Here is a 12,666-nt window from a genome sequence, read left to right as displayed (position 1 = left end):
CTTAAAGAAGATGCTATTACAAAGTGTTACCAATCAGCTTTAAAAAAAAAAAAAACTCCAGCTTAAAAAACAAAACTCAATAGAGAGCCGACTACCAATCACAAATTTGACAACTCCCACCATTTTGGGGTTGTTTGGGGGATGGACACTAAATTTTTTCAGATATATTCCAGCATTTTAAAAATGTGTATAGGAAAGTAGCACAGATTTATAATGACTAACATGATCATAAATATATTGTCTAGAGTTGGTACTTTTGAGATCACCATTGCAGTTTCCTGCCTTTAAATACAAAATAAACTGATAGTGTCCACAAGTTAATGAATATATCTTGGCTTAAAACATGTTTCATACTTGTAAATAGTATTTTAAAAATATATACAGGTTTCACATATAGTTAGACTTTTATCCTCTACAGCTCCAGGAATTTATTTAGTTTCCTCTACTTCACCCATATATTTTTATGTGATTTAGCTTATGTAACAAAAACAGGGGATATCGGTTTAGGTCAAGTATAACAGGATCTCGTTCTATCACTACCTTACCGAGAGCTTGGCTGACTGATCAGTTCATACCAGAAGTCACAAGAAAAAGTATCTGGTTCAATGAGGGGAAAGTGCTTTTCTTCTGTCCTAGGAAATAAACCACCTCCATAAGAATAAAACCTTTTCGGACCCCAAACGCACCTGACCGCTATAGTACATTCAATGGCAGGAATTAGCAATGACTGGTATTCCTTTGTTCATTTAGAAAAAATTATACAGAGATGGCTATATCTTACGAACATGAAGGAAAGGGATGGCATAAACAACTTCTGTCCAGAGGAACAGTTATTAACATTGAATGTTCTCTACAGCTATCAGAACTTGAAGATCTTCAAGTGCAATTAATTATGGCTTTCAATAGTACCTTGATATAAGCATCTATTTTTGATCAAACTTCCACAATTAATGTTCCCAGCTCCAAAACCCTGAGCCTAGATTTTATCAGTTATGATACAGCGGGGCAAAAAGTACAAATTGACTGTCCTCTTGATCCCCGCATCCACTCATACATTGATGTGTCCTGTGGCATTTTCAGAATATTAATGAAGGCATTCTCCAAAGGTCCAAAGGTGTTCATGGAAACTAAGAATTACAAATAGAGGTAAGTCCAGTTCACATATGAAGGATGGAAATGACAGGATGGTCAGAATTGTGACATTCACATGCATGTTTCACTATTGGGGTGTTTTTGGATGTCATTCTCTGTGCAGATAAGTTGGTAGGACTTTTCACTCTCCTCTAGAACAGTGTTTCCTAGCTCAGCATCTTGTTTTTGCAGCTCATGCCTAGAAAGATGTTCAATAATGCCAGCTCCTAAAGAATCTCCTAAGACATTGGTGGTTGTGCGGAGGCGATCCCTAGAAAACAAAAGAAGTAAGACTTATGGAAGTACAGTGTACACACCAAATTAAATGTTACCTTTTTCTAGCATGAACCACGGATCCCACTTTTTTAATAAATGTTTTTCATCCATTAGAGTATACAATGATTAGCCATAATATGACCACCCACCTAATACTGAAAAGGTCCTCCTTTTGCTGCCAAAACAGCCCTGACCCATCAAAGCATGGACTAGACCCCCTAAAAGTATACTGTAGTATCTGGCACCAAACCATCAATAGCATCACCCTGTCTCCATCGGCTTGCCGTCTACACATACTGCCTCTTAGGTAAGCAATGCACACGCACCCGGCCAGCCACATCCACAAACAATGTGATTTGTCAGACCAGGCCACCTTCTTCCATTGCTTCATGGTCCACCTCGGAATGCTTACATGCCCATTGTAGGTGCTTTTTGTTTGTGGACACCCTGACCAGTCTGTTGCTACATAGCGCGTTTTTCACTTCACCAGTCAGTGATCATAATGTTATGGCTGATCGGTGTATAATTGCACGTACTTATTTTGTTATGTCAAACTGGATCTCTACAACATACAAATACATTCAAGAATCCTTAATAGCCTACCTTTGGAACCTCAGCTCAAAATGGCACCCTTGACAACTTTATTACAGATAATCCTCTATTGCTTGATAAAATGGTTAGGACATTGGATTCCAAAGGGCTTATTTCCAAGATCTATGCACAACTCCTATTGAGATTTTATGAAATTTCCTGCCCCTTGTAAGCAAAAATGAGAATGGGACCTATCCCTATTGACATTTGGGAAGAGATCCTGTGGGCGGTATCCTCCTCACTTTCTCCCTTGCACAGGCTTACACAGAGGCGTATCATGAAACCAGTGGGCCCGTGTGCAAGATCAAAAGTGGGCCCTAGGCATTAAGAAAAAAAGAAAAATGGTGATGGTCTGGTCTCAGTTGTTTTATTTTATTTTATATTATTTTTTTTTTTTTTTTTTACGATTGAATTATTTTATTACAATTCATTTTTTTTTTCCCAATCAGCCCTGTTGGGGGCTTTGGTAAGATATCAGGGTCTAAACAGTTTCTCTCCTTTGAGGCAGAGAAAGGGACTGAGGATGGGGATTCCCCAGTCCATTTCTCTGCAGTCTCAGCTGCACTGAAAATTAATGAAGACATGGAATTAATGGAATTAATGGAGACAGTATATCTCAGTTTACGATGCTTCAGTCATGAATGGACAGAGTCAGCGATCACTAGCTCTGATCATTCAGAAAAGGAAGGGGTCGATAAATGACATATATACCGATCCCTTCCTTAGCTCTCCATCCTGACAGATCCCCTGCAGCAACCAACGGGAGAGGAGAGAAGGGAAATCGGCAGCGCTGCGGGGAGATGAGGGGAGCCAGAGAACCACAGAGGGGGACAGTCAGGGGTGATCAGTGCAGTGGTGAAGGGGCAGTTACAAACACCAATCTCCATGTATGGCTTTCAATTAAGTAACTGAAAGTCGCAGGAAGGAGAGGAGAAGTGGCTTTTAGCTGCCTAATTGAAAGCAGTACAGGGAAATCGGTGCTTGCAACTGCCCCTACCGCTGCACTGATCACCCCCGATTGCCAGCCAGTGTACCAACCAGGGATGGATCATTCATGGATGCAGTGTGGGTCAGAGCACAGTGCCCCCCTCCCCTGGCGCCCGTGTGCAGGGAACACCTTGCACCTATGGATGATAAGCCACTGGGCTTACACAATTATTTATAATACATAAGGCATACCAAACTTCAGATTTCCTCCATAGCATAGTTCTACACCTTAATTCTTGTTGCTGTAAAAGGAATCAATGTCAGGGAAACCTTATGCATCTCCTGTGCTGCTGCCCAAAACTCAAAAGATACTGGTCTGAGATTATTATGACCCTCAATGCGATGGGGGGGGGGCTCACTCAGTGTTGACCCCAAAATCTGCATCCTAGGTTGTTTTTTTTTTATCTTCCCTGGATGAATATGAAAAAAAAATACTCTTTACAAGGCTACTTTAACTGAAACCCAAATTATTTATAGACCTGCCCAGTCCTGAAACATTGGTATTCTATGTAATCATACAAGGATAAAGCGCTTTGCACTTTGAAACAAGCTTGTTGCTGTGCTGGTGACATATCTTATCCATTTTGTGTACCATGACCAGTTGGGTACTGTAACAGCACCCTTTTAACTACAAGGTTGATTCCAGTTTAGTGTGTGAAAGGAAACTACTCTAAAACAGATCCAGGGGGTGGTCCAAGGACCAAATCTGTTTGTCTCATGCTGCCAAAATGTTGAGTTGCAATTACATGAAGTGACCCTGGGTTACATCCTGTCTTGGGGGAGGATGCCATTGAGCCTAAGACCCTCATGCAGACATGAACATGGAACAAAAGGGCCCAGGCATGAGAGTAGAGGGACAGAAGTTTGTTCCTGGGTAGGATCCAGTATCGGGCCTGGGTACTCTAAATGGTGAGCTTGTTCCAACAATGACAAGTTTCAGTATCCAACCAAAGCTCTGCATAGTGTGCACTGCCTAAAGGGCATTGGCTGAAGGGAGGCAATGCCACAACTAGCTGATTATTTGCAGACATTTTTAACCTGTAGGAACAAGTTGAGAGTTTTAAGATCCAGAATGGACTGAGCTCTTCCGTTTTGCTTGGAAACTGTGAACAGGTTCGAGTAGAAACCTTAAAAGCATTCCTTCCTCAGGACTGGGGCAAGGACTTCCTGTAAAAGGAGCTCCTGACAGCAATAAGAAGATCCACCCATCTTCATGGGGACAGTGGCAAATGTGAGAACATAAAACAAGGAGGAAGCAGAGTCTGAAACTCCAGTTTGTGGTCCTTGGAAATTACACTTTGGTCTCAGACATTTGGGATTTCCAGGGACCAAAAAGACATGGTTGCGGATAGATGTTCCTGAGGCAAGGGTGTCCCTTCATTGGAAGAGAGCTTGGAGCCAGACTTGGCTAGCATGGAGGACCATGTCTTCTGATGAAAGTTTGTTTCAGATTTTTTCCTTGACTTGGAGGCCTGAGAGGGACGAAAGGAAGTTTTCCTAACCTCAAGGGTCATCATTTTTGGGGGAGGAGAGTACTCTTGCCCCCAGTGAACTTTTTGATGTACTTTTTTAAGGAGGGATCAAATATGCATTCTTCTTAAAGGGCGGATGTTCTAGGCATTTCTTGCATGATAATATAGCTGACCAGAATTTGAGCCAAAAAACCTCTGTATATGGACAGAGAATAGGCTCATCCTGGAGATCTGGCAAAGCTTATACACTATGTTGTTCACACAGTAGCTTAAGGCCACATGTAAATGCTCAAGTTGTTGGTGTATTGAAGAATCTGTAAGGATAGAGCCAGGGTCTTGGACCATGCATTCGGTCCAGACAACAAGGCAAACTACTATGAAAGCAACTGCAGGTTGCATGGTGGGTCCTGCCACACATAAAAGGGCCTTTAAGAGGGCCTCTAATCTTTTATCCACTGGGTCCTTGAATGCAGAATTATGCTCTACAAGAACAATAAGCATCTTTTTAAGACAAGAAACGGTGGGTCCACAACATGGAACATTCATTTATAAATGAAACTCTTCTCAACAGGATATTGCTGAGCAAAAAGAAGGTAAAGCAAGATACCATACTGGACAGAAACTAAAAGTAAGTGTACCAAAAAGATCTTCGCAGGTTTGGGTAATTGTAGAACCCCCATGCAGGAGACCTTGGGGTGAGAAGACTGGCTATTCTACCAGCTAGTGGAGTCCTGTGGAGATAGGCTGCAGCCCCCTGTAGAACCACATGCTGAGTCTGAGCTTGGAAAGCCATCTGACCCTGTTCCCTTGGGATCTGCTATTTGCAAAAGGTGTCCCCAGAAGGCTACTTACAATCTCTGCAGCTGTTGAGAGAGATGGAAAGGCCTTTCATGCTAGGCACTGAAAGCTGCTGCAAACCCATGTAGGCAAAGCTAGATCATTGTGCGATGCTAAGATGCAAGAACCGGGAGCTGATTTTGCCATGTGGAATGCAAGCCCATCAGAGGAAGAAGCCAAGTGTTCAGGGTCAGTAAACAGACTGAGACCATAAAGATGCAGTAAGGTGTTTGACCCTGTAGCCATGCAGGTGCAGTAGAGTGCCCTAGAGGAAGGCTGCTCAGGGGCAGTAGCACCTTTAAGCTTTGTCCCTAAAGTCAAAATGGTACCAGGCAGTGACTACTGGCCGGAAAGTTGCAAATTGTGCTCCCCTTTAGTGAAGTGCTGACACCCATGTTTAAAGGGCTCCTGTCAGGCACTTAGCACTGCAGATGCATGTAGGCATATATTGAAAATGTACACAGTTTAGTTAGGCAGCAGCCAGCCCAAGCTGGGGAAAGGGTTAAGTGTTTTAGCTCAATTTCTGGAGTTTTGGTCCTAGCCAGTCCATCTGTGCTAAAGAAAAAGGAGGCTCAGGTAAGGTCGGAGGCTGCCAGCTGCCGAAGCAGGTATCAGTGAACTGAAGTGCTGCCTGAGGCACAGGGAATTGTAGAAGATATCCAAGCTATGGCCAATGCCATAATGGGCTCTCACCTCACAGGGGTATGCCTGGGCAACTACGTTATTTTAGCTAGGATTAGAGACAGGACATTGTTCATATTGAGCTATATGCTGCAGCATGCTCAGTAAAGTTATATTAACAGTTATGAGCCTTGTCTGAAGTTATTCAAAGGGGTGCATGTTGGTTCTAGCGTATTCCAAAGAACCTGGGTCTGTAAAGCACTATAGCATATGAAGTAACACTTCAACAAGAGAAGGAGTGCAGTTGCTGATAGTAACCAAGCATAAGTTCAAGACTCAAAGCAACCAGTTGTTAGGTGTGGTACCTGGTAAAGTGACAGGTCCTCCAGTAGCAAGGGAGTTGATGTTCTGGCTCCCTAGCGGTTGGTATCCAACAGCAGCCGGATCCAATCCAGCGTTACGATGATCTATGGCCTGGTCATGAGGTACAGGAAGGAAAGTGTTAAGTGAGAGCACACAAGAGGTCTGTGCTATGTGTTCATCGGGTCCCCATTCTGTTACTGAGAGTGAGATAACAAAGGTACAATGGACTGGTTGAGGGGAAGTAGGCTCAGCACATTTCTCCTAATGCAAATATACCCGTTAAAGTGTGTAGTGACATGGCAGAATCATTTTTTAGAGGAGCACTTTATTACTGCACACAGTGGACAGGACAGGGCCCAAAGCAACATTAGCGTGCCTTTTGAACAAGCATGCTGTGTCCATGTGAAACACGTCTACATTTTCCTTTTTGTACCTTGTGCCTGGACATGCGTCAATAAACAACAATTTGCTTAATTTAAGCTCCGTTGTGGTGTGTGGCTGTTTTTCTCATTTTGTCAACATTAGAGTGCCCACAGCTAAGGAGTCAATAAATCCAAAACCTGCAGAAATTAGCAGCAGTGGCTTAGGTGCAGCCAGGAATTGTGATGGAAGGAAAATTTTAAGAGAAAACCTCCATAGGAGAGCAGTAAGCTTCTCTCAGTAGAGGGAAGAGGACCAGGCACTAGCAAAAAACTTTTGCCAGTATCGAATCACCTGAGGGTAGCTGCATGTAGCCCATGGTTTAATAATAACGTAGCGCTATTCCGGGAGGAGCCACTAGTTACTGGTTCACAAGAAATCAGTCCATAGGCTTATTTTTGTTTTTTTTATTGGGGAAAATAACTTGGATAGGGTATAGGGATTATGGGATGTCCAACTTGCATTGAAGAACAACAGATGAGGACACCTTTCTTCCTATGTACACAGAAATGATCCTGGGCTGCTCTACTTGCTAGAAACTCTTGAATCAGTGGCAAAGTCCTTTACAGACTAGGAGCTCTTATTCCCCTTTGGAAAATAGCACACAATGTTGCAAAACTGCATGTACGAGTATCTTCTCTCCTCTTGTAGAACTGCTCCCAGCTCCAAAGCTTGCAGGTACTACTGCCCCTCCTGGCTGCTTGTCTAGCAACCCACCCGGCTGCTCTGAAGATCTCCCAGGGCAAGGGATAGGGGGTTAAGCACAGCGCTGTCCTTTAAAAGCTTGCTACATGTGGCTTTTTTTCCCTTGTGAATCCCTGGGCGTGCTGATGTACTTACTACAATCCTAGTATTGTGGATACAATACTAGGTTCCCCTTATTACGTGGAATGCATAGCTCAGAGCATAAAAACAATCTAATTGTAGTTTACTGCAGCAAAGAAATGGGTTTTAGCCCCTGTTCACATTGGGACAATTTGACATACGTCAAATCGCAACCTATTGCCGGCAACGGCACTATCCGAATTGGTGCGATGCTGATTTTACGGCGCCGCACCGATTTTTTAAAGTAGTTCCCGCACTCTTGGCGACTTCGGGGGCGATTTCAATAGACATCTGTGCATTAACCTGCACAGATGTCTTTCAAATCGCTCCCGAACTTACAATGAAATGCGGGTTTGAATTTGTACGCGTTCAGCTAAACTCGCACAATTTCAAACATGCCTCTAATGTGAACGAGGGCTTAGGGACAGCAGTGTGGTTTTTATAGAGCCCTGAGATTGAGCCAAGGCAAGGACACCTGGGATTTGGAAGATACCCAATGCATGCATGAAACTTTGGAGTCTAGTAGGAGTAGATCATTTCAGTTTCAAACTGACTTGGAGGCAGGAGGGAGAGCCAGTGTAGCCATTGATGCAAAAGATGAGGTTTGCATGTCATATTTTTCTGGGTGTTAAGGGTGTCCAGGCAACAGAAGACACCGTCTTAAGAAACGAGGGCCCATTTACACCAGATGCAGTTGAGTGCATTTTTGACTACATTCCACCTGCAAAGACAGCCCAAAATCCAGGTAAGAGAGAGAGAGGGCCAAGCGCCGATCTAAGTGTAGCACAGCAGGTATTTTATTGACACACAAGTAAAATGTTACTCACAAGGGGTGCATAAAAGCAGGCATCTTAAAAGCAGTAGGGGGGTCTCCGAAGTCACATCTAGGGTGGAATGTCCGGTCAGGCGGTAGTGCTGTTGTTGTGGAGGACAGCCGGTGGCCTCATGTGTGAGGCGGGGGACGTGCCGATCCTCAGTGATGGTGATGCAGCGTGGGTCCGCCGATCGGATGGCTGTGACGTCACTTCCCGAGACAGTACTGTACGGCCTGAAGAAGGAGCGGAGCTCCGCAACGCATTGCCGTTTGATTCCCCTGGTGTCTCAGGAAGTGACGTCACAACCATCCGACCGGCGGACCCACGCTGCATCACCATCACTGAGGATCGGCACGTCCCCTGCCTCGCACATGAGGCCACCGGCGGTCCTCCACAACAACATCGCTACCGCCTGACCGGACATTCCACCCTGGATGTGACTTCTGAGATCCCCCCCTACTGCTTTTAAGATGCCTGCTTTTATGCACCCCTTGTGAGTAACATTTTACTTGTGTGTCAATAAAATACCTGCTGTGCTACACTTAGATCGGCGCTTGGCCCTCTCTCTCTCGGATTTACACAGGGTTGCTTCACCCTCTACAAGCCTGCAGCCATCAAAGTGTTCAAGCAATCTGACTGTACTTCACCATCTGCCCATATTATAGACTATCGCAGTAACCCGCACAGTCTGATTGCGCCAATCTCTCTCCCCCCTCTACAAAATCCAGGTAATCCTAGGGGCATAGTTCACACCGTTACAGTACAGTGCTGTGAAAAATAAAAAAGTACAGCAAGCTGCATTTTTCCATACCACAAACGCACAGAAACGCACGCAAACTCATGTAAATGTGCATAAATGCACCTCAATGCATTGCAGTGCCAGTAAAAGCCCAAAGTAGGAATTAGGAATTAGAAGTAATTTCTTGATAACCTTCTAGTGAATAGAAAGCTCTGATCACTACAACATTAGAAGAAGTCTTCTATTTGGACACATTTAGGGGCAAAGTGTACCATAACAAAAACCATGTGGACACCTTAACTAGCAATCATGGTGGTAGCAAAAGGAGGGAGCAGATTGTTTATGCAAGGCAGACAGACAAAAAGGTTTCATACCAGATTATGAGGGTTTTACTGTGCCAATGTGAAATAGTAAAAAATTTGTTGATTCCTCTTTATCAGTGATTTTGTTGTGTTACCAAAACAATTATCAGCAGACTAAGAAGTTTTATCTCTTCTGCCTAATAGTTTCAGGTACCAAGCTAGTTAACAATCCCGTATAATGTCACCCCACTGATAAGACACTTACAGGAACCAGTCGACAGCGATAATGAGTGATATATCCTCTGTGGGAAGTCCCACCGATGTCAATACAATAACCATGGTAACCAGGCCAGCCTGAGGGATACCCGCTGCTCCTATGCTGGCAGCAGTAGCTGTAATGCTGGGAGGAGAAAAATAACAGAATATCAGATGAATCACAGACTATAAAGACAATCATCTATAATATTTTGTAAGCGTAAAAAGTACTCTGTCCCTTTAACCAATTTCTGATTTAACAGGGGAACAATCGTGTATTATGAGTAAGGCCTATTTTTTCGGCAATACTTTTTTTTTTTTTAAAAAGCAGACCTGAACCCATCAATTTACCTGTTTTGTAGAACCGTTTTATTCAAGGCATTCTGTGCATGATAACGGTCTCATGTTAGTGCTCCCAATCGAGCTGTCAAGCCATCAAATGGCTGGTGTCATAACTGATCACATGTGCAGCACAATGGCAACTGAAGATCAAACAGAGGCTAAGATGGCAGCAATCTTTGCTGTAAAGGATAGGGGGGGGGGGTTAGTTCCACTTTAACAAACCGAACATAGAATCAGATCAGTTACCACGCACAGCTGTTCCAGATTCTGTCTGCTCCAGTTTTAGTAAATTCCCCTCATTGTGCTTCCAGTTCATCACAATCACTGTAATATTAAATAGGAAGTCCAAAATGTGTATATAATGAGCAACTAAATCTGGCCCTATTACAAGCTATAAATATTTTTAATAGGGTCTATGTAAGTAGTATTCAAATGGTAAATTAAAGAGGGCCTCAAGTGTGGGCCCCCTCAAAACTTCCAGAAGGCCACACAATGGCAGCACATTTTTGCACCTCAACACCCTGAAATTTTAGTACAGCTGCATTTTTGGGGGCATATTGCAATGCACACTGAAGAAGTTGGAGTACAATAACCCATAGACTTGGTGTCAGTTACGCAATAATTGACCCCAACATTGATGTCAGTGGATGTAATAATAACCCCCAGCACCGGTGTCAGAAGGTACAACCCCCAACATTGGAGTCAGTGAAAGCAATAATAACCCCGAACACTGGTGTTCGTGGATGCAATTGTAGCCCCCCCCCAACCTCCAGGGGCCTGGTGATCAGAGATGTATAGTAACTAAGTAGAACTACTTCACTACTGTACTTAAGTACCGAAAGGCGGTATCTGTACTTTCCTAGAGTAGAATTTATTTCTCCTACTTCCACTTTTACTTCACTACATTTTTTTCGATGATTTCAATACTTCTACTCCGATATTTTTTTTTTGTGCTGCATAGTTACCACTGCCAGAACAGTAGATGGCAGGTTTAATGAAGCTCAAAACATGTGTATTATCAGCGCATACGGAAATAAATTCTACTGTATGCATAAATAAAAGCAGCATTTGAAATAATAAAAAACAATATGTTTAAGCTTTTGACTTCTTTCTTTAATAACTACATAACACAGTACTTGTACTTTTACTTTCAGTACTTGAGTAGCAATTTTTTTTTAAAACTACTGGTACTTTTACTTTCAGTACTTGAGTAGCAACATTTTTAAAAAAACTACTTGCAATACTTAAGTACAAAAAATGTTGAATACTTTAGTACTTCTACTCAAGTCACTTTTTGATCGAGCACTTGTACTTTTACTCAAGTATGGGTTTCGAGTACTTTATACAACTCTGCTGGTGATGACCCCCCAGAGACAGGGAGGGCTGACATTCCTCCTCAGGGTGCAGGTTACAAGGCATGGTGGATGGTGTACAAGGTACAAAGATGGGCACCAGTCACTTTTTTTGCTTAAACAAAGAGAGATTTATTTCTTAAAACAGGAAAAATAAGGGAGAGAGGGGTAGGACACAGGACCCCCTTAGTCAAAAACAGCAGCAGACTTGCAGATCGGCAGACTCCTTAGACAAAAGTGTAGAAAAGTTAGACAGCAGTACAGAAAAAGATCCCTTAAGCTGGAACCAGCAATCTGTACTTTGTAGCATAAGCCGTCTCCTATAGCAACGATATTCAACTTCCAGCATCTTACGAAATTCTTTTGGATGATTTCTCTTTGGAAATTTTCCCAGCCCCTTCATAGTCTCCGGCTCATGAAGAGTCACCTCTGGTACTTCCTCAGAACTCCATCCTTCTCAGTATTGCCTCCAGGTAGTGAGCAGGCTCTCCCTTGCAATGCCTTGAGCACATGGCTGAGCATCCGGCTTTAGGCCTACCCAGCAGCAGCTGTTCTTCACACACCCACCCTGCTGTCTAGGTGGAAAGGACCAAGACCACCTGACTTCCTCCAAATAAATACCTTCTCCCGGCATGCTCAGCGACCAGTATGATTGGCTGAGAAAAGTAAATATTCTCAGTTATTTCTGGCCACAAAAGCTGGTAGTTAGTCCCGGCAGGGGCAGATTGATACAAAGACCATGAAAGTCTGTTACACATACAGTGTCATGCAGAGCCTGCAGCTGCTCCTACTCTCTGCTGCCTCCTCAACCAATGGGAAAGGGCACTGTACCCATCCCCTTCCCCAGCCTGCCTTTTTTGACTTCTAAGCTCTACAGGCAGAGGTGCCAGCAGCAGGATCAGACTGGAGAGAGGTGAGGACACAGTCTGGGGGATTAGCTTCAAGAGACAGAGTGATTTTTAAGCCCCTGCAATGATCCATGTAAGTTGTGTTTTATCTCTATATGGTCTAAAGAGGGACACATGTAGCTTTTGCCAGTAGGCAGAGAGCAGGCTATACAGGGTGGGAAACGGAAGGTTGGCAGAACAGCACCAGATGACAAGATCATTTTCTCAATCCATTCATGCTGCATTGCATCACCAGCAAGGCTTTTGGTAAAGATGCTCAGTGAGACAGACAAAAGACAGACTTCTTGCATTCCTTTCTGCAGAAGTCAATTTTTTTACAGGGCATTTGACAGGAAAAAGAGAATGCAGAAAGTCTGTGTTCTGTCAATCCATTTATCTCTTCCTCTGCTTGCTTAATCTATAAAGCGATTCTGAAGGATATATATATATA

At 43.4% G+C, this 12,666-nt stretch overlaps 1 protein-coding gene across 1 annotated transcript in view; it reads right to left on the bottom strand.

Annotated features, from left to right (window-relative positions):
- Positions 1-1,019: 1,019 nt before the first annotated feature.
- The window catches only part of LOC309565875 (excitatory amino acid transporter 1-like), a 62,017-nt gene continuing 50,370 nt past the window's right edge, over positions 1,020-12,666 (bottom strand). Inside the window, exons 8-9 of the mRNA XM_082270890.1 lie at positions 9,645-9,779; positions 1,020-1,402 (exon numbers count right to left, since the gene is read on the bottom strand). Coding sequence (XP_082127016.1) covers positions 1,204-1,402; positions 9,645-9,779 — 334 coding nt within the window. The 3' untranslated portion in view covers positions 1,020-1,203. The remainder of the gene's footprint in view (positions 1,403-9,644; positions 9,780-12,666) is intronic.

Source organism: Pelophylax lessonae (genome assembly GCF_965119305.1).
Source record: "Pelophylax lessonae genome assembly, chromosome: 1".
Classification (NCBI taxonomy): domain Eukaryota; kingdom Metazoa; phylum Chordata; class Amphibia; order Anura; family Ranidae; genus Pelophylax; species Pelophylax lessonae.
This window is presented reverse-complemented; position numbering and strand designations above follow the sequence as displayed.